The sequence below is a fragment of the Ceratotherium simum genome, chromosome 3, assembly GCF_057802395.1.
Source record: "Ceratotherium simum simum isolate JZ-2026a chromosome 3, ASM5780239v1, whole genome shotgun sequence".
Taxonomy (NCBI): domain Eukaryota; kingdom Metazoa; phylum Chordata; class Mammalia; order Perissodactyla; family Rhinocerotidae; genus Ceratotherium; species Ceratotherium simum.
Window position 1 is genome coordinate 60,824,198 of NC_141902.1, and position 26,470 is coordinate 60,850,667.

Genomic DNA, 26,470 nt, shown 5'->3' on the forward strand with positions numbered 1-26,470 from the left:
AGTTGTTTGTGTGAATCAGGATACAAACCAAGTCCACACACTGAAGGTGCATCTCATTTTATCTATAACAATTTTCCTCATTTAAAAAATGTCATTCATTGGTGGAAGAAATCAGGTCATTTGTCACATAGGTTTTCCCCCTACAGTCTTGATTTGGCTGGTTGCAATCTCACAGTGTCATTTTATGTGTTCCTCTGTCCCTAGTATTTCGTGTAAACTGGTAGTTTTATCTAGAAGCTTGATCAGATTCAGATAACATCTTTTTGGCGGGAATATTTCATGAGTGGTGCTGTGTACTTCCTCGTATAACATATCAAGAGGCAATTCTTTTTTCTCTTTTAATGATATGAAGACTGATCAGTGAGTCCAATCATTACCAGCTCAATCTATCCTTTATAAAGTTGCCCACAATCTTTCACCTAATGGTATTAGCAACCAGTGATGTTTACCTAAGTACAATATCCATTAGGGATTGCAAAGTGGTGATTTTATAATTCTATCATCCCTGCCACATTTATTAGCTTCTGTGAAGAACTTTTTCTTAGCAACTCTTTGATGAATCTGAAAAATAGATCTTAAGGAAAAGCAGGATAAATGCCTGATTCTTTCTTTTATCTGTCAACTTTCAGATTTATCTCTCAATTTTATCAATTACGTTTTTTGGGGAAAGGGGGAAATATTATTAAGAACTCATGAATTTTTATATATTTGAAGTGTTTCAATCCTTTGCAGTCATTATTTTTTGGTCAGTAGGCTCCTGAGTAGGACTTTATCATTTGCAAGAAACTTAATATACATTAGTCATTGAAACCTCACAAACAACCCTGTGAAGGTAGATATTATTACCCAGTTTTACAGATGAGAAATCTAGATCATATAGCTCGAACCAGAACTTGGTGTCTATTGTTCTTTCCATTAAATGTAATAATGGTTGGAAGAATCAGAGTGTTAAAGGTGGCTGGATTGTTTTTCTTTTTCCTGGTTTTGAGATTAAACAGCAGATGTCTTTAACCAGTGGGAATATGATATTAAGCAATATACACTTTAAGAGGCATTACTTGTAGCAAACACTGTTGAGAATAATGTTATGCTGATAATACTGTAACTTAGGAAATAGCCTGTCTCAACTTTGTTTGTGAAGCATTTCAATTTTGATTACTCTGTGTGGGATCTACTCCTCAGATGTATGTCATTTTATGGTCTGCTCATGTCTGGGGAGTTAGTATTACTCGCTGCCTAGTGTTTTTAATTCAGAACTTCTAAAAGAAACCTTAGCCTCTTATGTTCAAACCCTAGTTTTAATAGCATAAGCTATTTCCTTCTTATATAGCTTTGTGGGCATAGTAATAAAATAAATACCACAAAATCACTGATGAGATGAAAATTGAGCTCCCTGCTTCTGTGCAGCCATGTAGGTAAAACAGTAATTGGCTCTGATAATAACTTTTGTTCTTACAAACCAAAGTCTAAATGAGAGTCACATTTGATGTATCTGCTTGTAATTACTATCAAAAGGAGAGAATACAAAGTTTAGGTTATTTAGTGACTCAAGATAGATTAAATAAATTGCTATCTTTTCTTGACCAATTTAAGAAAAATTTCTGAAATTATTTCTGATATTTATCTTACTGTTGGTAAAAAAAGATCATCTTCCAGAGCATGCTTTTCTGCTTAATGGAATGATTAATTTTGTTTTTGTTTTTTAAATCTATAATTGTTTTTCTTGAAAAATCTTATTACTGGGTCTAATAATGCAGCTTATGCTTATAAGTATTTTCCTGTACATCTCTGTAGATGGTTTGTAAGACAAATTCAGGTTATGAATGTATTTGGTAGTAATTTTCAGTTAAACCATTTGATATGTTAATATTCTTTAAATGTAGACTCCTTTAATATGTTTTTAAAAGGGAAATTAAATCGTGTGTGCTATGTATTGTTATTTTTGTATCCACATGCTTTGGTGCCAAAATAGTAAATATTAGAATATTAATAATTTTAAAGAACCTTTCCCATTGCTTTAGAAGCCAACTAATAAAGAATTGATATTATAAACTGTCATTTCTATTGGATTTCTATTTACATTTTGATTTCTTTCCAGAAATATCTGTGTCCAGTGCCACAGAAATGTAAAAATGGGCAGAAAACAACTAGATTTTAATGCCAGTTTTAATAATGATTCTATATTTGAGCATTTCCTCTCTCCATCAATCCAATAGCCACACAAAGTGGATGGAGCATAATAAAACCAAGAAAAGAGCTATGGTCCACTGAACCAATGATCCCGGAATTAAAAAGTTCTAACAAAGCTTAGACATGATAGATGAAGCTATTACCATCAATTGTATCCAGAATACACATTTAAAAAACACCCTAATTACAGAAGCCACATCCAGTCAATATAATACATATTAGCAATTTCCCGATCCTTGGTAGAATAGAAATTATTCTGAAAGTTTAATTAAGAAGGAAAAAATTATGTTCAAGTATTAATTTCAATAAAAGAGGCACTCAGTTTCCATGGAAAAACTCCGGGGTGGTGCTGTGAGTGTGGGTTACCCACGGAAGGAAAGCCATTTACAATTAGGCGCTATATTATTTTTGTCACCACATGTACTTCAGGGAGAAGGGAAGAGAGTTGCCTTATTTGCAGCCTGTGTCCCTGCATGGGTTAAATCAAGTGGACAGTTGAGTGCAGTTATTTGGAGATTTGGTTTAAAAACTGCTATTAAAAAAAATAAAAGGAAGGTTTGGAGCCTGTGTTACGCAATAACTTATCTAGACAGCACACATTCCATAGGTATTTTTGTAGTCTTCCCCTTCACTTTGACCTTAGGCACAGGCCACTTACGAATGCTTAAGATCAAAGAAATAACTGGGTCATGAACTAATCGGTCTGGTTCCTACAACCATTTTAACAATTGCATTAGATCATCCTCAGAACTGAGACACCCAATTGAAAGGAAGTCAGTTTTTTTTAATTGCTCACAACACCTCCTTTTAAAACAATCACAAAGGCCACATATTGTATGATTCCATTTATATGAAATGTCCAGAATGAGCAGATCCAAGAGACAGAAAGATTAGTAGTTGCCAGAGACTGGGAGGAGGAGAGAATGGGGAGTGATTGTTAATGGGTACGAAGTTTCTTTTTGGGATGATGAAAATGTTCTAGAATTAGATAGGAGTAAGGGTCGTACAACTTTGTGAATATGCTAAACCCACTGAATTATATACTTTTAAAGGGGTGAATTTTATCGTATGTGAATTATATCACAATAAAAATATCACAAAAGACTTCAGAAACTGTTGGGACTACCATATTCCTTAAGTATCAGCTTACCTTTTAGCATCAAATCATAGAACGCCAAAGCAGGGGAGTAAGGGTTGGGCTGGATAGTTCTTCAAGAGACCATCAAGTCTAAGTGCTGCATTTTGCAGATAAAGAAACTTACTTCCAAAGAGGGGAAGTGACTTACCCAAGGTCACACGCAGGCAGGTCAGGCTAGAGCAAGACTGGAACTTAGGTCTCAGGACACCTCTCCAGTGCTCCTTTCCACCACCACCGTGCTGCCTACAATGGTGGTTCTATTAAAGCATCTCAGCAGTAACTAATTTGAATTACTGAAAATGAGGACTACGTGGTTGAAAGGAGACACTCGTCGTTTTTCTAGTGAAAGCATATATTTTTCCTATAGATAGCAAAATCTCTGTGAAGAAGGAAATAAATTTGTTGTGGTAAATTTACCAAGTCCAAATTGAGATTTACCTGTAAATGTCCCTTGAGGGAAGTGGCCACATTAACGGATCAAGGGAGCCCTCTACCTGTGTGTTGGTAGTATAGATTTCACTGGCAAAATCCTTGACCTGGAAAGCTAAAAATAAATCAAGACCAGGTATTCTAGTCCTTTGTCCACCTTGGTTGCCTTATAGCATTATTTTTGAGAAAATGAATAGTGTCCAAGGATGTATTTGTATGAGCAATAGGATACATGGAGGAAAATCTGCAGAAAGTTCCTGTTCTGTGAATAAAAGAGACGAATTAGCAGCCTAAATAAAAGACCCAAATAATATTTATATATTTTCCAGCGAGAATTACATTAAAATAATTATTTTCAAAGAACTTTATACTCCTTTGAGGATATAAAATGTTAGTAAGCATTTTTGTTCATCTGGCATGAAAGTTGCATTGTTTCTTTGTTTCAGCAAAAGATAGGGTTGGATGTAAAAATCATGCAGGATCCTGAAAACATCCACCACAGAGCTGCTGTAAATGCGAACTATGGAGTCAGTTTGCCATATATTAATCAGAGAAAAGCATGTGTAAGTAATGAGTTGTTTTAACGAGCTCTTGATTTCTTTAAGAATTAAAAGTCATATGTTAGTAGTGTTAAGATATAATGTAGATTTTAAGTAAAGATTTTGATCCTTTTGTCCTTAGAATTTTTGAAGATGAAATGGAATGGCTTTCATTCTACTTATAATTAGAAATGATTAAAAAAATGTAAACCTATTTTTAAAAGATCTATTTGTAGCTCATTCAGATTTCTCTATTCTAATACCATACCATAATTTTAACAAGGATGAAATAATTTAATAACAAAAAGAATTAATAGAGAAATTTTAAATATTTTATTTCTTTGATAGTAGGCTCACAACTAGAAAAATCAAAAGAAAACAACAGCACAGTATCATCTTCAATGATGTATACTCATACAACACACAAAATTCAAGAATATTATTCTAAATCTTAAGCAAGCAAGGATTAATCCTTTATGTCACCAAAATGATGAGAGGGAAAAATAATCAAATAGACTTTGGCATTAAGGGATCTCAGAGTCTGTGCCTATTTTTGCACATTAACTTGCTGCTAAGTGTCCCAAAGCAAGGATTGTACTCTTTCTGTATTGTGGGGTTTTCTTAGGAGAATTAAGAGTAGTACTTCATTTTAATTGGGAAACTATTTTATTTGAGATCATTTCTAATACTGAAAATAATTACTGTGGTGATATCTATACATTTTTAAATACATATTTAACCTTTGGCTTCTCTCAAAAGCCCTTAAATGTATACTTCAGTGAAATCAAAACTAAAAACAAGATTAGTTTTAGAATTAAATTGCAAAATGATTTTCAACCAGCATAATAGTCTCTTAGATTAATCTTCCAAATTTCCTACATAGACATTTTCAGCTGCCTACTTCATTCATGGAATCCTGAAATATATTTTTAGTTTCCTTCTATGTACTTTATGTTATTCTAACAGGTTTGATTTAAGAGCACTTTATCATAGAAATGCTTTTATAGCCTAAGAAATAACCAGATAGTTAGATATTTTTATTCCTGCTGAAACTTTATTTAAAATGTCACTGTGAATAATGTAAAAGGGTCTTTATCTGCTTCCCATGAGCCCAAAGCCCTTGAAATAAAAATATTATTTCTCTAGCTGTACAGACAGAAGCAGATTTCTCTTTTGTTGTTGTTGGTTTTCCCCTTCAAGCTAGAATTAATATTGGCTTAGCTGGTGGAGTGCTGAGGCTTCACAGCCCAAGGCGTCTGCTGCGTTCCATGGAAACTTTTTCTGATGAATATTGAAGTTTAAAAAGGCATACTTCTAGATTTAGAGGGGATTATGCTTTACCTTAATGAATCTGAGTGAAGATTCAGACATAAATAGGATTTCAAAATTATATCCAAAATTTGGGGCAGAATCTTAGTCATTCATTCTATTTTTTCTAATTCCCAAATAGGATGAGTGCCTTGGATATTCTGCCCATGTACTTTGAACACAGAGGATTTGGGAAAGCATTTTGCCTTGATGACATATAGATAATATATACTCATTTATTGTATTAAAAATCCTTTTTTTTTTCATAAAACTTGACTCCATAAAAATCTACACCAGAGCACTTTAAAGTGTATGTACATGATGTACATTTTGTTCAAACTGACTATTGGCATTTCAGTCAAAATAGTTGACCCTTTCATTTTATGTTGATATATGGATATATGATGGTACTAACTGAAAACCAGTGTTTCCATTTGGGATTTATAAAACATTATGAAGCATTGTGCAAAAAGTCCTGTGAAAGAATATTCAGGTGTTTGGTTTTAAACAATCATGTAAAGCATTTGGGAATAAATAGAGTTGTGATTTACCACTTATAAAAATGTTTTTGAAAGCACTTCCCCAAACTGAAGCAATGTGTCTAGCATTATGACGCATAGTTAATTAGAAAAGCAGCATCAAGGCTAATCGCTTTCTAGAACGACTCCAAACACTCAGAGGGGGTTATTATTTGGCTGCCGAGGGCCGTGTGTTTCCTTACTTCTTATGAAACTTGAACAGCTCATCAAAAGCCTGTAAATAATCTTAGACACTTTTGACGGAGCAAATTTGAGTATGTTACTAATTTACATTATTAGCTTCTAGAAACTGGTATTTTCTCCATTTTATGAAGAGATGTAGCCTTCCCGATAATTAGGGGCTAATGCAAAGATTTTAGTGCATTGAAAACAAACACACCCCAGACACACACACACACACACGCACATACCACAAAACTGCCCTTCAGAATGTTATATCCTGTAACTCTGTCATGTAAAATCAATTTACAAAAAAGTATTAAAAGTGGAACTCACTGATGAGTTTTTCTGTATCTTAAATCTGCCAAATAATTAAAAAAACAAAACCCTCTAACAAGTTTTTGATAGGGCCTTATAGGTGTAGGGAGATAAGAAGACATTTCTGGTACTATTCATACTTACCCACTGACACTTAGCTCCAGTTAGACTTTCTAATGCAACACATTAAAAGATCTACAGAAAATTTGACTTTGATTTATTTTTTTTAAACAAAAAGGGTTTCTTAAAAGGCTTGAAACATGTATCTGTTAACATGAATTTTAAAAGAACGATTATGAATGCATAACAAAATAGCCAAACAAAACATTGCTTTGAATTGCTGCACAAATAACTCTGATTATAACTGTTATGACCTAGAAAAGAATCATAAAAACATTTTTCTTTTTGGCAAGATATGAGTTGCTGTAGAATTATACTGGTTCTTTGGTCCCACTTTCCAAATAAATAAATATATAATGCAATGTAAACTTAGAATCTTTTATTTATTCATGAGGTTGAATTTAATACTATTATGATTTCTAGATTTTATGAGTCATATGTTATGCAGTGTTTTTCACTAACTTAGTTGGGTAGCAAGCACACTTCACAAATCATAGTTTCATTCTTTACTGTTTCACTTGGGGTGTACATAGTAATCTCTCTCGCTGAAAAAACATTCATTTCTGCAATGATAAAGTAATGGAAAGTGAGGCAATTGTGTTAATGTCAAATGATTAGAAGAAGCACCAGGAGTAAGGAGGGGGGAAGGAGGCGGGAGAAAGAAGGACGATTTCAAAACGCGATTGTGTTTTAAGCCCATGCATATGGCCACAATTACAGTCACAACATAATTTGGCAACGGTAGCAGAATTAGATTTAAACAAATTGATGTTACACTGCAGTAATTCAGAATGAGCTTGTTGCATTTATAAACCATAACAAGAAGCAGAGTGAATTAATAAACTCTTCTTGTCACTAAAAATAAAAAAGGGAATAATTGCTGAGATGGAGTTAACTTAACAGATGACTATAGTCAGCATCCTTTCAGCCTAGATATGGGAAAGTGAAGGTCATCCCCATCTCAGATGACAAAGAGGGAACATTTTGTTGGTAAACAAATTAATCTTTTGAAAGGTCGCCATTTGTTTTAAGTTCTTATCCAGTTCTTGTCATCTGGAATCAGAGATTGACTGTCATTTCACTAGGCAGGGGTGCGGTGGAAGCAGACGAAGCTGCTTCTGTACGTATCAGCATTCCTTGACAAAACTCAGTGCCTGATTGTGATGCTATGGGCTGCTGGTTTACAGCTGTCTCCGGACAAGAATGGAGGCCCACCCCTGAATTCCAATAAGATGGGCCTGCATATTCCGCCTGCTGTAAGCTGGCCCTCTGCCCACAAGTAAAATGTATTGTAGTTCAAGCCAGCAATTATCTCTTTTACTTCCTTCTGTGCTGCTTCTGTTCCCTTTTTCCAAAAACAGATGTGGGTATTCACTCAAGTTCTGCATCTATTCTTTCTCACACCTGCCGGGGCAGAATTTTGACAGAGGTAGAGTTTGAGGAAGCCAGCAGACAACAATCAGATGTAATTTCTTTGAGAGCAGCCTAAAAAGAAAATGTTGATTTTTCAGGAAATGTGGAGTCAGCATCTTGGTCCCCCTCCCTTTTCCCAGGAGCATTTGGTAAATTAAATTAGTTGAACAAAAGGAAATAGCTTTCAAGACATTCAGAAATGCCATATCCTATTTATGACACACAGTCATTACCCAAGGACTGTGATGGCATGCACAATAGCCCTACTTCTATCATTCAAGAGGTTGCTTAGAAAGAGTTTTCAAGAAAACAATGACTTTTCATGTATTCCACCAATATGGTAGTGGTGGTGGTGGTATATTGCCTTTGTATGTTGTTGCTATTTAGAATTTTAGTTCTGCATTGGTTTGGAGTGCTGGGAAAGCAAAGAAAGTGATGTGACAATTGTCATTGGCTGGTGTCCGTTACTCTGGGAGTGGAGAGAGGCAATTAGAGGCTATACCCTCGTCAGATATCATTCACAGAAAATCTAGCAGTAGTGACTTCTCTAACTTCTTGAGAATGCTGTCTCTCTTGAATTTCTGTGCTAAGATTCTGTGCATTCCCCAACCAACCCTATGCTGAACTCCAAGCACTTTTTAGCTCTGAGCATAATGATTCTGGGTCAGACTGCCTGGTGTGAATGCTTACTAAAGGGAGGACCTCCCAGAAACAGCCTCCATTTCCTCATGTGTAAAATGTCCGTAATGAGAGTATCTCATAGGATTGTACTGAGATTTAAATGAGAGAATTCAAAGCAGTTAGCAAAGGTCCTGGTACAAATAAGTGCTCTGGAAATATTAGTTATGACCATTGGCAATTTTCACATATTTTATTGTGCCATGTTTTATACTGTCATCTAAAACTTACATTATTGTAGGGGTCAGGGGAGAGAACCAGAGTATTACTGAGACCCCTTCCAGGGATTCTATTTAATATTTCATATGATGGTGCCTTCTTCCCCACACAGATATGAGGACAGGGATGGTGTTGTCTGTTCTGTTTGTCTGTGTTTCAAATCCTCCACTGCACCACGCAGTGTTCTGCACATAGTAGGTACTCAGGAGACATCCAGTTTGTCTCCTCATCCGCCCAGTCTCTGCACTGAAGCTGTATAACCTGATGCCGAGTCTAGAAGTGAAGCAATGCTTTTGCTGGCCCTGGGTAGGCCCAGTGGCACAGGGCATCCTCCCACTGGGCCACCTGATAGAGTTCACCCAGTGAAACATCCTTGCTCCTGGATTCATGTTAGAGCCTGGCCACTAGTTGTTTCCAGGAGCAAGTTACTTTACCTCGTTCATTCCCGTTTTCCTGGTTTATCAAATGGGGAGGCTGGATGGGAGGCAGTTTGGTGTGGTAGGAAGGGTTTGGAGTTGAGTGGATCAGAGTCTATCTGCCATTTTCCAGGTGCATAACCCTAGGTAAGCAAATTAACATCTCGGGTCCTCAGTTTCCTCTTCTGTAAAGTCAGGATAATGGTGCCTACTAGGCAAGGGTGTTATGGGGATTATGATAATATATTAACTGTGCTAGCACGTAATAGGTGCCTGATAAGGTTCCTGTCTTTCTCAAAAATAAATTAATATTAAAAATCTCATACCTCCTTCTTCACACACGTGCTTGAAAAGGATCTGATTTGGCTCGTTTCACACTCCAGTATAAATGAGTGAAAAGGTACTTAAGGCTCTGGTTTTCAAATTGTTACAGAGAACTCCAATGAGTTTCAGGGAGGTTGCAAGCATTTAATTCGTATTTATTTAATTCATTTTTTGTGATAAATATTTACACTATCCTGAAGTGTAATAAAGAACAATACATACATATGTAAGTTATATACCAAATTTTAATGCATTAGATACCATTAATGGCTAATTTGTGCTGTCAGGTTAACTCTGTGAGCACATAGGCGTGTGTGTGTGTGTGCACACACATGTACATTTGAGTTTATATAAAAGTGTTCTTTATTAGATAGGGTGCATCTTTGTACTAGTCATATTTTGAAATGCCAATCTGCTCATATACACTCCTACAAATCATACAAAATAAATAAGTGAAGATTAAATGAACTAATACATATCAAGCTCTTAAAGCAGTGCCCAGCCCCTGGTAAGCATTTAATAAATGTTAACTGATATTAGTATTTCAACACACGTGTGCTCCCATCTATTAAAAGCCATGCAAGTCCTCTGGTGCATATGTCTGTCACAGCTTAATAGTCAACTGTACAATTACAGTACTACATGTTACATCGTGATAACACAGAATTATAGATTGTTTCATTGCTCATTTTAAGTTTGGGTTGGTTCTTCCCTGATTCAAAATGTGCTGTACAGCCTTCATTTGCCATTGCAGGGTTGCAATGTTACTTGGTTTACAACTGCAGATAACAGGTCAGCAATAAAGCGGCATCTTAAAATTTGCACTCAACATGCAAAACAAAATTAGGTTGCTTTGAAACTGAGTGAATATCTGAAAGCGAAGGGTGCTGAGACATCCAAAAAGAAATTTAAATGGGACATGATGGGACATCTTAAAATGTTACAAGACGCATTTGAAAAGTACTTTTGGTCATTCAATCCTTCAATAATAATAAGCATTTATTAAGTATGCCAGATACTATGCTAAGTGCTTTATGTACACTATCTTATTCAACCCTTACACCTATGAAATAGATGCAGTTTTTATAAACATTTTACACATAAGGAAACTGAGACTAAGATTAAGCTACTTGCTTAAGGGTATGAAGTAAGTAAGGGAGCCAGGATTCAAATTATTTATGAATCTATTTGTCAACTCTCCCCAAACTGAGTACTTATCAACTAGTCCTTAATTACTAAGGAATATGAGCAGTTGTTAGATATTGTTAGTGATTGTGTTTTGAAATAAGAAAAATCCTACTATTCTTTAAAGCTTCTGGATCATTTTATTTGAAGAAAATCCTGAGATTATAAGTGCCATAACAAATGGTTAGCTATTGGAAATTACTTCTCTATTTACATAAGGATTTTCTCTCTGATAAAATACAGACATAAATTGTATGCTGTGATGGCTGTAAGATTGCAGTCATCATAACTCTTGATTTCATAAATTTGCCTTCATCAAAACAGCCTCATTATTTCCAGTGTTGATTTATATATAAATACATATACATATATGTAACTAATATATATAATTATATTATTTATGTATATAAAGTTCAACATATAAAATTATACTAAATTCTTGTAAAACGCATTTATTTACATATCAGCATTCTATTTAAGATTACATTTGAAAAATAGATTCTACTGCTGAAAATAAATTTGAAAATCTTTGGCATAGAGTACCACCTCTCCCTTGGGTTTTTGCTTTTTAACAAGAGTAAATCCTCTATTTAATTAAACCAAAAGAGTTAGACTCTATTAAGGGATTTCAAGCATGAGTGGACAGGGAGAAGAGGGGTTGGGGGATGTGGGAAGAGAGCCTTTGCACTGTCCTGGAATCATCCCGGGTCAGCGGCCACCTGCTAACTAGCTAGCCCTGCTCCCTGAAGTGATCAGTGCCTTTGCACTTTGTGACTTGGGCTTTGGATTTGAGTTTGGTATTTATTTGACTTCGTACTAAGAGGTTATGTTTCTAATCCCATAATTCCACTTCAAAGAGCCAAAAATTAGGTAGACAGAGGAGGCTGAGTCAGCTCTATGATAGGTTTAAGGCACAAGGGGTCCATGAATAGAACTGTATTTCAGTATAATTGGTTTTCAGTGTATGTATTTTCTGCATTTATAAAAACATTATTCTGAGAAGGGGTCCATAGCCTTCACCAAACTGCTAAAGGGGTCTGTGAGCCCCTAAAAGTTAGAACTCTCTGTGATAGATCTCCTTTTTCTTTCACACAAACATCTAGTGTGGGGCAAAGTATATATCAGAACAGAGAAATGTCCTAAAAACTCTGTATTTTTTACAGATGAAAGATCCAGTGCTCTTAGTTGATGGTGCAGGAAACCTACCAAAAAGTGGATATATCTAGATTTTGACTCCAGATTTTCATAAGAATTGCATCTTCATGAGTAAAAATATAAAACTTCATGCTTTAATCTAACTACCGTTGCTTTTCTATTGCAAGAAGGAAAATAGAACAGCTACAAAAGTGGTAATGCTTGCAATATTGTAGTAAGTATTCTGTTTAAAATGAAACAAAGGAAAAATACTACAGCAAGCAGCACAATAGCATTAGCCACAAGAGAAATGGGCCTAATAGAATTGTTTTTATCATGGCCCAGGTTAATTATCTACTGAGAGGTACTTGAGATGAATAAATACTATTGCTGTGTTCTCCAATATTCTAACCCATTGTACCTTAAACTGTACTTGAATTCAAGTATACATTCCTAGCCTTTTAAAACCTCTGTGGTAGAATAGAAGTAAGTATCCATAGACTAGAGTGATTCACCCTATGCTTTCTTTAAAAGCACAGCTTCTGAATCAGAATGTGTAATGTAAGCCCAGAAGATATTTATTTGCAGGAGATCCCTCTCATTAGGCTATCAAGTTGGGATAATATGCCACCAAAATACTCAATTTATACAGTCTTTTGACTTCTATCTCTATCTCCAATGATAGTCTGAATAAATCTGTTTATGGTTGGCAACTAAGAGGTCTGAAAGTGGCCATGCCCACTTTAGTGGAAAGAACCACAGACCGAGACAAGAATCAGAGGACTTGGTGCTAATCCTGCCTCTACCACTGCGACGTGCTGTTTTCACAGGTACACCATTTAGTTTCTAAAGACTGCGATTCCTCATCTGTACACTGAGAAGACAAACTGGCTTGTTCAGAGTCAACATTGGAGCCACAGCCCTGATTGTGTGACTCCCAGATTAATGCTCCTTTGGTGCCTTGCAGAACCACCAGTCTCTCAGGGGAGACAAAGCAGTGATCAGTGTAACTGATGGATGGCGACAAGCCTTAAGATAGGCCTTAAAGGAGCTGATGGACGTGGCTGAAAGCAGAGGTGGCATGTATTTTAAACACTGGAAGCAATACAAGCAAAGGCAGAGGTGGAGAATAATGAGAGTAATGGAGGATGGCTTAGAGCTTTGCCTAATCATCTTGAATTTTTATAAAAGGAAAAACCAAAAGATGTGGTTAGATGTGTAGGGCCAATTGATGGATGGCTTTGAATGGGCCACTGAAATCTAATTGTGTGATCTCAATCTAGATCCTAAAATGAAGGGCTTAAGGCAGACAGTTTCTGAAATTAGATCACTTTTCCAGATGCTCTAACTGAAGGGCCGCTTTAGAATTCTCCCGAACCATCTCTCTCCCTTGATGTCCTCATTGGTTATTAAACTTTATTTCCTCTCCCTTTGGCTATAAAGAGTTCTTGAATAGCATTATCTCCTGAACTTGTTAAGTGTACATGAAATTGCCTAATTAGAGTTCTACAGGCTGCAACTCTCCCTAACCATTACATACAACTTTCTGTCCCTTCCATATGAATGGCCACTCGGAACTGGCCAGTCCAGCTGGATGGCTGAAATTGCCTCTTAACCCCTCCTACTTTCTGTGCTAATGTTGAATATCCCACTGCTACCTAGGATTCTAGCTGTAACCCCCTCCCTAATCCCCATGTCTCACCTCTCTCTCCAATGTGGGTCAAAAGCAGGTCTTGTTGGGGCAAGAGTTATGGAGGCAAAAGAGAAGGATAGAGAAAAAGAGTGGTTGACTCCTTGAAAACACTGTCTGCCCTTCTCCTCCTCCCTGCTCCACACCCCCACACCATCCACTTCCTCATTGCCAATTACCAGCCTCAGCACTGACAGTATAGCCCCCTCCCACAATCTCACCCTCTCACCAACTCCCTATAGTTCCCTCTGCCCACGCAAAGAAATGCCCATAAGACTGTCTTAATCCAAGTATTTCCTGAAATATGGGTGTGTTTCCAAATTATCATCTGTTTATGCTAAATGGGAAAAAAAGGAAAAGTTGTGTTTATTTTATAGGCTTTTTTCTTCCTGACTTTTTCCCTCTTTTGCAAGAAGTAAAAACCCTAAGAAAATGTTCAAAGTGTCCTTACTTAGAACAGGAATCACAAAAGTAAGTCCACTGGGGCCAGGCAGGTAATAACCAATGGAAATGACTTAGTGTCAGGACTAGGTCTATAACACCGGAATGCTGAACTGAGAAGGTAGGCCCTCCCTGCAGGAGGCAGTGACTCATCCCTAGCCCTGTGGCTGGGTTTTCAAAAGAAGGTGGAAATTCATATTCATAATTTTGGTGAAATCTCCTGATTTTTAAGTATTTGCTCAGATAATTCATAAAATCCTGTGTAGTTCAGAGAAAGTAGTCTCCAGGCTACACCTGTCTTGTAGGTCAGCAATTTGCAGCTTAGAGTCTTCTAGAATGCTATTACTTTGGTGCAGCTCAGGGTATGACCCTCGACTTTATAGGATTAGAGACTCGATTTTGGCAGAGTTAATCAACCTCTTGGATGCAACTGAACTCACAAGAGACTGATGTATAAACTGGAATGCCACTTTATTTATTCTAAAGAGAGCTATAATGGTCCAACAGACCTGAATTTCAAGTCGGCCTGATCTGATGAACATATTGTGTCCTTATTACAAAGCTATGCAGAAAGCCCAGTCAGAAGGCTGCTTAGTGAACAGAGAAACTGACTAAGGGTAATTAGTTGGACGATCTTCATGGTGAGCAGCACCACACATTTATAGTCTGATGCATCCATCTGTGAAGCTACTCCTGCCAAAGGGATATGAATACATCCCCGTGAAGTGAGTGCTTTATGGACACTGAGAAATTCTGACTGTCTGATTCAACTTTTTATAATAAATAGCTACTGTCTGCTTGGACTTGACTATGTGAATTATGTTGCACCATGCTGAACTTCTATCCATGACCACGTTTATCCCATGGAGAGCGATATTACCCCCATCGTACTGAAGAAGAAACTGCAGCTTAGAGAAATTAAGTTACTTTATCCAGTTGTACAGGTAGTAAGCGGTATAGCCCAGATTCAAATTGAGGCCCATCTGATGTTAGAGCCTATGTTCTTACCCACTGCCTTCCTCCCCCCACCCCAAAGCCCCAGTAGATAGTTGTATGTCATAGTTGCACATCCTTCTAGTTGCTGTATGTGGGACGCGGCCTCAGCATGGCCGGAGAAGCAGTGTGCAGGTGTGCGCCCGGGATCCGAACCCAGGCTGCCAGTAGCGGAGCGTGCGCACTCAACGGCCAAGTCACGGGGCCGGCCCTGCCTTCCTTTTTACTAATTTCCTGCTGTAAAAGACCACTCACCTTCAGCTGACTCTTGTTTCTTTGATGACACTAATTAGACTATACTCCTATGTGGGGCCTGGGTCTTTTAAATCTACTTCTACATGGAGCTGACCACGCTGATCATGTATTTATTTTTCTGGTTTAAGACTCAGAGTTGGGGATGGGGCGAGGGGAACACATCTCCTTGTCACTACTCTATACTTCCAACCTAAGGGATTATACTACGCAGAGGAGGAGAGAAACCATGGCTGGATGAAACAGGATGCATCAGGAGGAGAGAGAGAAAGATAAGAAAAGAGGTGAGGAGGGACCAGTCCCTAATGAAAAGTATTCTTTGGGGATTTCTTGTTGAGATACCCTGCTTCCCTTATCTCCCCATGTTTCCCAAGCTGTGAGAGCCACACAGAGCAAAAGAATTCTCCTTGCCCCATGCCTGGCTATTAAGATCCCAGATATGTCCGACGGTTTGGGTCAGCTGTGCTATCATCTCACGTGAGCTTGCCTGGGGACCCACCCACTTTGTTTAAGATGTTCCTAAGAAAACTCTTTTCTGAGTTTCAAAATATCCTTTTCCATTTCTAACTTAAAAAACTGATCCTTGTGGAAGGTTATCAGGAGAAGTTGTAAAGAGAAAACATTCATTCACCCAAGAGAGGAGGCTGACCACCAAGAAGATATTATCCCAACATCCTCTTCTCCACCTTTTTAAAAATGTACTCGATACCTGATATTGAATTAGTGTAATATAACCATAATTTAGGGGGAAAGAGGATTGACTCAGCAAAGGACTGGCAAAACTGTAACCCTCTCATTACTGAATTATCATTTAATCCCAAACACTGAAATCCCAGGGGAAGTACCTGTCACCATCCTTCCACAGACTTGGGTTTATTATTCCACTTACTTATAGTCTCAAGTATAGGACTTAGACTTTAATAGAAGAGATAATTCCCCCACAACCTCCATTTTCTAATCTTGAACACTTGCAGGACATCCAGCTGTGCTTTTGCTCCAGGCTGCATTTTGAGCTGAAATGTATTACTGCTCAGGAAACTGCACGTGAAGTAATAGCCAGCACTTCTGAGTGCTTCTCTGTGTTGGGCATGGTGTTAAATACAATATACAGGGATTATCTCATGTAATCTTCACAGTACTCCTACAAGTTAATTACTATGACTAATTTCATTTTATATTTGGGGAAACTGAGGAAAATTGGTTAAATAAATTGCCCAAAGTGCACAGATAAAGGTCAAAGGGTCATAATTCAAACTCAGCCAGTCTGACTTCCAAGTTGGGACTCTTAATCCTTATTCTATACTACCTCCAGGTAGCTTTGAGGATGGTGATTTTGACTTGCATCAGAGCAGTAGATCTGGGACTCAGCCAAAAATTGCCTCCTCGATGACCAAGGAATTTGATGGAGAAATTTCTCTGCCTTGGTCTGGGAATAGAAGTAAAAGATCACACTACTTAATAAGAGACTACATTAACTCAAGGATTAGAACAAGACGAAGAGCTAGTACTTTTCCCCCTAGCTTTGTTGAGATATAATTGACATATAATATTGTGTAAGTTTAAGGTGTACAATGTGATGATTAGATACACTCATGTATTGTGAAATGATTACACAATAAGGTTAGTTAACACCTCCATCACCTCACATAAGTACCTTTTGTGCAAGTGTGTGTACAGGGAGAACATTTAAGATCTTCTCTCTACAGCTGGCACGTTTAAGATGGATACTTCTCCCAACTGGAGTGTCAACTCCTTTGAGGGCAGGGACCATATCTCCAACATCAAGCCTAGTGCCCGATTTGGTCAGAATCCAATATAAATTTACTGTTGATTTGTGTGTGTGTGGTTAATGACTTTGAATAACAACTTGTTAAGGACCTGTGTAATTGAGTTAGGCTGTGTCTAGTTAATGAAATATCATGTACCTCATTTGACTACATTTGTAGAGCACTCCTCTTTTTGGCCATAAAAATGTCTTGCTAGATCTCTTCAGGTAGAATTCATTTTCCCTTCCCCCGAGCATCATTGCATGCTTTTAAAGCTTTGACATGCTATGCCTTGTATTTACTGAGTGACGTCAAAGAGCAGTTGAATAAGTAAAAGGATATATCATATTCTTGAAAAGGAAAAATGATTACAATAAGAATGCCAGTTCTTTCCAAATTAATCTTTATATCTAATGTAATTCCAAACAAAATTCTTATGGGTTTTTTTTGGTTTGTGTGGAATAGCAATTCTTTTCAACTCACCAGTGTTTATCATCTTGAAAAATAAATGGGCAAAGGCTTCATTTCATTTAATGAAGGTGAACTTTTCATACTACTTATTAAAACATATAATTGCAATAATTATAATAGCATCCTATGGGTAGAAAAATTAACAGACAGATCAATAGAAAAAAAAGTGAGCATAGATATTGACCTTAGTATAAAAAATAACTTAGAATGTAATAAAGGTGACACTCGAAGTCAGTGGGAAAGGGAGGCCTTGTTAGATAAATAGTGCTGAATCATTCGGCTAATGATTTGGGGAAAAAGCATTAAGTTAAATCCTAACCTTATATCCTATACCAAAGAAAACTCCAGATGGATTAAATTAAAGTAAAATGTTAAAAAAGAAAAAAAGAAAAAAATTATAAAAAGAAAATTATTTTTCAAGTTAGTCAAAGAAGATTTTTTGAACGCTGTAACCTCATACAATATTGACAATCCTCATTATAAGAAAAGTCCATATATTGGGCTCCAATCCTAGATCTGACACTAACTTTTATGTGATTTTTTGGCAAATCACTTATACTCCTTGGGCCTTAGTTTGTTCATTTGTAAATTTAGGACATTGGATCAAATCGCCTCTAAGATCTCCTCCAGTTCTGACAATCCATAATTCTGATCGAAATCTGTTTCCTTCGGTTCCCTTCCTTTCCCATTTATGATCAACATATGACATATAAAACAGAAAAGCAGACCAGGTGAACCTGTTTTCTCTTCTGATTGGGGAAATAAAATTCACAGAGGGTATTAATGTTTCTCATTTTCTATTTATGCATTTAACAAAGCATTTGCTGAGTACCTATTATGTACCAGACCCCGACTTGGTGACGCTGATGTGTTATCACTTTTAAGACTCAGAGCATGTCAGAGAGATTATTACTCCCATTTTACAGACAAGAAACTCAGGATCGGAGAGGTTAAGATATATGTCCAAGTCATGTAATTAATATATGGCTCACTCAAAATTTGGACCTATATTTTCTTTTGACAGTCTGATTCAGAGTCTAGGAAAATTATTCCAAGAGAAATTATGCAAAAAGAACAAACTCTTACACACACACGTATTAAGATGATCTACTATTCCTTACAAATCAGAGTTCCTTTACTAGATGAATAATGTTGTATTTTTTAAAATGGACTTAATTTGTATTTGGGGTTAATTCCTTCATTGACTTAAGCAAAAATACCTGAACTAGAAGCACTCCTAGCCTCCTTTCAGGTTGCTTAGACATCTCTTCCGCAGACTTTACTGATACAGCATAAAAATTATGGCAAAGCCCAGTGGAGTCATTGCAGTGAAAGTCTCAATACTGCTCAGGAAGGGACGCCAGATTAAATAAAAAGAGCCCCAGCAGCTCTGCAGCTGCGTGCCAACCGAACTGCCGGTATGAGGTAAATGAGGACCGAGCTTTACTTCACTCGTGACCGTAGCCGGTATTTAAACCAAAATGCCTAGAGACGGGCACACTTTCTACAATAAGAGAATAAATAGCAATAGCAAAAATAATTATAATAAATGATAAGTCCATTCACAAAGGCTGTCTTAGATCTTAACTGAAAGGACTACCATCTAAACTCATTTTCTCTCGTGCGGTCCCTAGTAAAGGTTAAGACAGTGGATTCTGTCTAAACATCAATTTGCAATATTAACCCTAAGTTCACATAAGAAAAACGTATAGAAGGCAGAGGTACTTTGGTTGCTCCTCTCCTTTCCTTGTCTTGTGACGATGTTTGAGTGGTGGTGTGGTATAATATTCACCAATGTGCAAAAATCACAGGTGTGAGCAACTCGGTCATTTTTTTCCTTCTATGAGATGTAGTAGACGTGTAGGTGAAATGCCAGTACGTTATTATTCTCTAATGATTACTTTTACAGAATTTAAAAATTTCTATTGAAATACTACAAATAAATGCTATTAAATATATAGAGAAAAAATAGCATTGAGAAATAATTAGATTTCTATTTGTCAGTCTGAATCCATCAGAAAATCCTGAGTCCAGTGTGTTTCAACCTCCTTTGAGGAAAAGCTTTATGTAAAATCAAGTTATCACTTATCTTTTAACTTTGCAGCATAGTCTAAGATTAACAAATTATAGCAAGTGTAGTTGTTAGCTGTGTATTAATCCTTTGATCAGTTTTTTCCAAAATGTATTCCAAAGGATACTGGTTCCTTGGAAGGTTAATTAGATATTCCATGAAAGGAGAGTTTTGTGGTCCCATGAATTTGGGAAACATGAGGTTACAGAGTCAGACTGATTTTTATACCGTTAGGCCACCTGGAGTCACTAACACGCTGATGTACATTATGAATCTTTAGGAGGAGGATGGCCAGTGCAGTTAAAAATGTTTCCCAAACTTCCTCAGAGTCCTTTTCTGCAGAATAGCTCATAGAGCTATATTCAGAGGAACACACCTTGGGAAATTTTGCTTAAGTGCTGGATTTTATTTTAACTATTTTTAATGGAAAAATTTTTAGACCACATTACATGATTTCCTTCCTTAGTCACATTTTACTGAATTTAATATTTTCTTGGGGGCTTTGAGGTATCATAACAAACTCCACTTTTTTGTGTGTGTGAGGAAGATCAGCCCTGAGCTAACATCCATGCCAATCCTCCTCTTTTTGCTGAGGAAGACTGGCCCTGGGCTAACATCTGTGCCTATCTTCCTCCACTTTATGTGGGACGCCACCACAACATGGCCTGACAAGCGGTGCCTCGGTGCGTGCCTGGGATCCGAACCCGGGCTGCCAGCAGCAGAGCGTGCGCACTTAACCACTACGCCACCAGGCTGGCCCCCACTTTTTTTTGTTATGTGATGTGCTGTACAGGGCCTGTGAGGTGTGCAGATGCTCACACATCATATTCCATGTGTTCAAAATAATATTTCTTCTGGAGTCTCATCCATGGTCATCTCTAGTCACCACATTCTTTCTGTTCACAATCCCATGGTCACTGCTGCTACTAACTACCCTTTTATCATCCTGAGACCCCCTCTAGCTCTGAGAACTGTGACCCAGTGTGTGCCTTTCTTTTCCTTCCTTCCTTCTTCCTTCCTTCCTTCCTTCCTTCTTCTCTTTCTCTCTTTCTCTCCTTCCCTCTCCCTCTCTCTCTAGTTCTCTCTCTTTTATTTCTGATAATTTATGCTTTCTCTTTTTCTTGATCACTCTTGCTGGGGTTTATCAATTTTATTAATCTTTTCCAAGAATTACTTTTGACTTTGTTAATTTTCTCTATTATTTGTTTTCTATTTCATGGATTTCTCCTCTTTTTTATTCTCTTCCTTCTACTTATTTTAAGTTTATTTTACTATTCTTTTTTTAAGCTTTTTAAGGTAAAATCTTAGGTCATTGATAATAGACCCTTCTTCTTTTCTAACATAAGCATTTAGACTGATAAATTTCTCTCTAAGCAGTGTTTTAGCTGCATCCCACGTATTTTGATATGTTGTACTTTCATAATCATTCAGTTCAAAATTCCCCTAGTGATTTTTTTCTTTCACTAGTGAGTTATTTAGAACTGTGTTAATTTCCAAATATTTGGGGATTATTTTAGTTTGCTCATTCTTATTGCATTCTAATTTGATTCCATTGGGGTCAGAGAACATACTCTGTAAGATTTAAATCTTTTGAAGTTGATTGAGACTTATTTTATGGCCCAGGATATAATTTATTTTGGTGAATGTTCCATGTACATTTGAAAAGAATGTATATCCCACAGTTGTTGGTTGTAGTGTTCTATAAATATCAATTAGATTAAGGTGGCTGATGGTGATGTTCAGATTTTCTATATCCTTACTGATTTTTTAAATCTATTTGTTCTACAAATTACTGAGGAAGAATTTTAAAATCTTCACCTCTGAAGATTTGTCTATTTCTTGCTTTAGTTCTGATAATTTTTGTTTCACATATTTTGTGTTACTGTTATTAGAGGCATATATGTTCATGATTTTTATGTTTTCTTGGCTAATTGACCCTTTGATCCCTCTTTCTCTTTGATAACACTGCTTGTCTTAAAGTCTACTTTGTCTGATATTAATATAGCCCCTCCCTTTTTCTTTTGCTTACTGTTTACATAGTGTATCAATCTTTTCTGTTGTTGTTACTTCAACCTGTGTCTTTAAAATTAAAATTAATCTCTTATAGTAGCATATAGCTTTATCTTGTTTTTAAAATCCAGTCTGATGATCTCTGCTTTTTAATTAGAGTGTTTAGTCCATTTCCATTTAATGTAATTACTGACGTGGTTTGATTCACAACAACCATTTTTCTACTTGTTTTCTGTTTTTCCCATCTCTTTTTTGTTCCTTTGTTTCCTGCCTGACTTACGGTTATGTGATTTTTAAAATTTTTTAAATACTCTGTTTTATTGGCTTTTTTTTTTTTTTGAGGAAGATTGGCCGTGAGCTAACATCTGTTGCCAATCTTCCTCTTTTTCTTTTTTCTCCCCAAAGCTCCAGTACATAGTTGTATATCCTAATTGTAGGTCCTTCTAGTTCTTCTATGTGGGATGCTGCCTCAGCATGGTTTGATGAACAGTGAGTAAGTCTGTGCCCAGGATCCGAACCGGCGAACCCCAGGCTGCTGAAGCAGAATGCAGGAACTTAACCACTATGCCACCAGGCCAGCCCCTGGCTTTTAAACTATACCTCTTTGTATTATTTTTAGTGGTTGCTCTAGGGATTACAATATGCATCCTTAACTTATCAGAGTTCCTTGGAATTAATATTGCACCAGTTCACGTATAATACAAGGAACTTGCAGCTATAGAATTCCATTTACCTCTCAATCCTTTGTGCTATTGCTGTCATGTAATTTACATATTTTGTAAACTTCACAATATGTCATAATTTTTTGCCTTAAATAGTCAATTGTATTTGAGAGAAATTAAGAGAAGAAAAATGTATTGGAGCCGGCCCGGTGGCGTAGTGGGTAAGTTTGTGCCTTCCGCTTTGGCAGCCCAGGGTTCACTGGTTCGGATCCTGGGCGCAGACCTACTCACCGCTTATCAAGCCATGCTGAGGTGGCGTTCCACATAGAAGAGCTACAACTCTGCAACTATGATATACAACTATGTACTGGGGCTTTTGGGAGAAAAAAAGAAAAAGAGGAAGATTGGTAACAGATGTTAGCACAGGGCCAATCTTCCTCAAGAAAAAGGGGGAGATTATTAAAAAAAAAAAGAGAGAGAGAGAAGAAAGATATATATAGTCTTTTATATTTACCATAGAGATCTGAGTTTCTATCTTGTGTCATTTTCTGTCAGCCTACAGAACTTCCTTTAAGCATTTTTTGTAACACATGCCAGCTGCTGATACATTGTCTTCTTTTGTCAAATAAAATTCTGTATATTGCCTTTATATAGAATTTTGTGTTGCCAAGGTTTTTTTTTCTTATTCAATGCTTTAACATTCCATCATTTCTGATGAGAAGTCAGCCATAATTTGCATCATTGATTCCCTGTATATAATGGGTCTTTTTTTTTTTCTGGCTGCTTTCAAGTTTTCCTCTTTGTCTTTGGCCTCTGGGGGTTTATGATGTGCTCACCTGTGGTTTTCTTTGTGTTCATTCTGCTTGGGTTTCATTGAGCTTCTAGGATCTGCAAGTTTATGTTTTCCAGAAAATCTGGAGACATTTTGCCCATTATTTCTTTAAATATTTTCCTCCAAAATTCTCTCTATCTTCTCTTTCTGGGACTTCAATTACATACAAATTATACAACATGATATTGTCCCATAGGTCACTGAGGATCTATTCTGTTTTAAATATTTTTTCTGTTCTTCAGATTGTATAATATCTATTGATCTTTCTTCAAGTTCACTACCTTTTCTTCTGCCCACTCCAATGTGCTATCAAGCCTATCCAACAGACTTTTCACTTCAGATATTTTACTTTTCAATTCTAGAATTTCCATTTGGTTCTTTTTTTATAGTTTTCATTTCTCTATCAAGATTTTCCATGTGCTAACTCATTGTGATCATATTTTCCTTTAAGTTCTTTAAAATATGTATAATAACAGCTTTAAAATCTTTATCTGCAAATTCTACCCTCTAGATCATCTTGACATCTGTTTCTTTCTTTTTAAGAAAAAAAATGCTTTATTAAAGTATGACTGACATACAAAAAGCTGTACATATTTAATGTATACAACTTGATGAGTTTGGAGATAAGCATACACCCATGAAACCATCTCCACAATCTATACCATAAACCTGTCCATTACATCCAGGGTCTATTTCTACTGTCGACTATTTCTCCTGCATGGACAACATTTTCCTGTTTCTTTGTACATACAGTAACTTTATTGTTATGGACATTATAAATGATGTGTTATAGAGACACTGAATTCTGTTACCTTGCTCTCTAATGTGTTGATTCTTATTCAAGTAGGCAGTTATGTTGGATAGACTCAAATTCCAAACTCTGTCCTTCATGAGTAGCCATTGAAATCACTGCTCAGTTTTTTCAAATCATTAACTGTTGCATCTTTGCTGGGTTCCTTAGAATCTCTTCCATATATGTGTAGCTCAAAGGTCAGCCAAGGATTTGTGTGACATTTATTTGCAAATTTTGGATCCCTGCCTTGCCACTTCCTCCTTTCTGGGATTCCCCCTCATTTTCAGTCTTTATGACAGCCATAAACTCCATCCTCTTACTTCTTAACCAGCAAGACTGTGCCTTTCTTCTTGAATTATAGCCATTCCACGTCTCATGGACTGAGAAGTACTTCCAGGCCAGAAGTCACACACACATAAATCTCAACTGTTTCAGTTCTCTTCTTTCAAGATCAGTTCCCTTCTAGCTTCTGCCTGTTTTCAATTTATCTCAGTACTTCAAATAGTTGTTTTTTAAAAAATATTTAGCCAGGGTTTATAATTGTTATCTTCAGGAGGGTAGTCTGTTAAAAGCTACTCCACCATTACCACAAGGGTAACTAGGGCATTATTTACTCTTGCCATTGTATTACCTTTATCAAAAAGGAAAATATTTGCTATTAATATGTCTATGTTAATTGCTCCTTCCCAATAAATCTTAAATGGTTATATTTTTTAAAACATTCTTTTGCTCTATTCCTTCTTTAAATGAGATAAGACAGAATTAGATGAGTTCTGAATTATGTAATGCCTTCAAGGTACTAAACAAATACCATATATGTTGTAAATGTAATAAGAGAAGTACAAAAAACGTTATAGGAACTCAGAAGAGGAAGAGATCAGAGGTGATTTCCTAGAGAAGGTTACCTTTAAGCCAGTTGTTAAAAGGTGACAGGAATTTAGTAGCCAGAGCTGAGAGAGAGAGAACATTCTAGAAGGAACATTACAAGGAATGCCAAAAAGTGGGAGGTTGGAGGCTCAAGACTTACTGGTTACAGCTATAAGTATAATTTATAACTCAAAATTAATACTTAAAAGTTCATGATATGAACATACTGCTATACACAACAATATGGGTAAATCTCACACCAATTTTAAAAGAAAAAAGGCAGATACAAAAGAATACATATGGTAATAATCCATTTATGTAAAGTTCAAAAACGGAAAAATGATAGTTGGTAATAGAATTCAGAACAGTGGTTACTTTGGGTTATAGGAGTGGCGGGGAGGGAGCATGAGGGGGCCCTGGAGTCCTTGCAATGCTGTACTTCTTGTTCTGGGTGCTGGTTACCCACAGTGTCCACTTTGTGAAAATGTATCAACTGATGACCTGATGATTGGTGCCTTTTCAAAAATTAATGTTATACTTCAATAAAATATTTATGTAAAAGAATAAATAAAACCCAATTTCTAGTGTGAAAAAAAGTTTATGTTGTGCATCTCCTATATTAATTCATTAATTCCTCACAACAGCCTAATGGACGATCAGTGCTACTGAATTTTATATGGAATTTGATTATATACATTTGAAATACCATGATGTAAAATAATAACAATAAATTATTGCTTTCTACACAAAGTTTGAAATAATTCAAATCCTCAAATTTAAAAAATAAAACAAAATTTCATGTGTTTTCAAAGCTGGTGCAGTCTGAGTAATTTAAGATATATTTATGCTGAAGTTTCCGCAGACAGGTACCACTTGAGTAAATAAAAATACCCTGTAATATCTAGGATACGAGTTCAGCAAATGTAACAAATAACAGTAGGTTAAACAGGACAGTAATGTTCTCTTGTGTCACGGTTTGAGCATAAGCAGTTTGTGGCTGATATGGCAGCTCTATAGTGTCAGGTACCTATGCACTTTCCCTTTTATTGCTCTGTCCTCCTGAACAGGCAGTTTTCCATCTTGTGATCTAAGATGGCTGCCATGCTCCCACCATCATATCTGTATTCCGATGAGTAAAATCACTACGATTCCTACACTACTGGCCAGAATCTTGTCACAAAGACATATAAAGCTACAAGGGAGGCTGGGAAATGTAGTTCCTGGCTGGGTAGCACATTAAAGTTTGGCCAGCAGTCTTTGCCATCTTCCATTCTTTGCTTGGCTGTCTTGAATTATGTGAGTTCAGAATTATGAAATGCCTCCAGGAACAGATTCTTTACATAAAATTCAGCTGCCCCGTAGATAAGAATATCCCTATTTTACAGAAGATAAAACTGAGACTCGGAGAAGTTAAATGACTTACCCCCGGCACATTGCTGATTAAATGACAGAGCTAGGACTCGAATCCATTGCTCCAAGCCCAGGATTTTTGCTTTTATGCTACAGAGGCCTC

General features: G+C 36.6%; 1 protein-coding gene across 1 annotated transcript in view; it reads left to right on the plus strand.

Moving 5' to 3' along the window:
- Window positions 1–26,470, plus strand: part of IQCH (IQ motif containing H) — a 195,093-nt gene that overhangs the window by 29,638 nt on the left and 138,985 nt on the right. Inside the window, 1 exon segment of the mRNA XM_014780852.2 lies at window positions 4,204–4,320. Coding sequence (XP_014636338.2) covers window positions 4,204–4,320 — 117 coding nt within the window.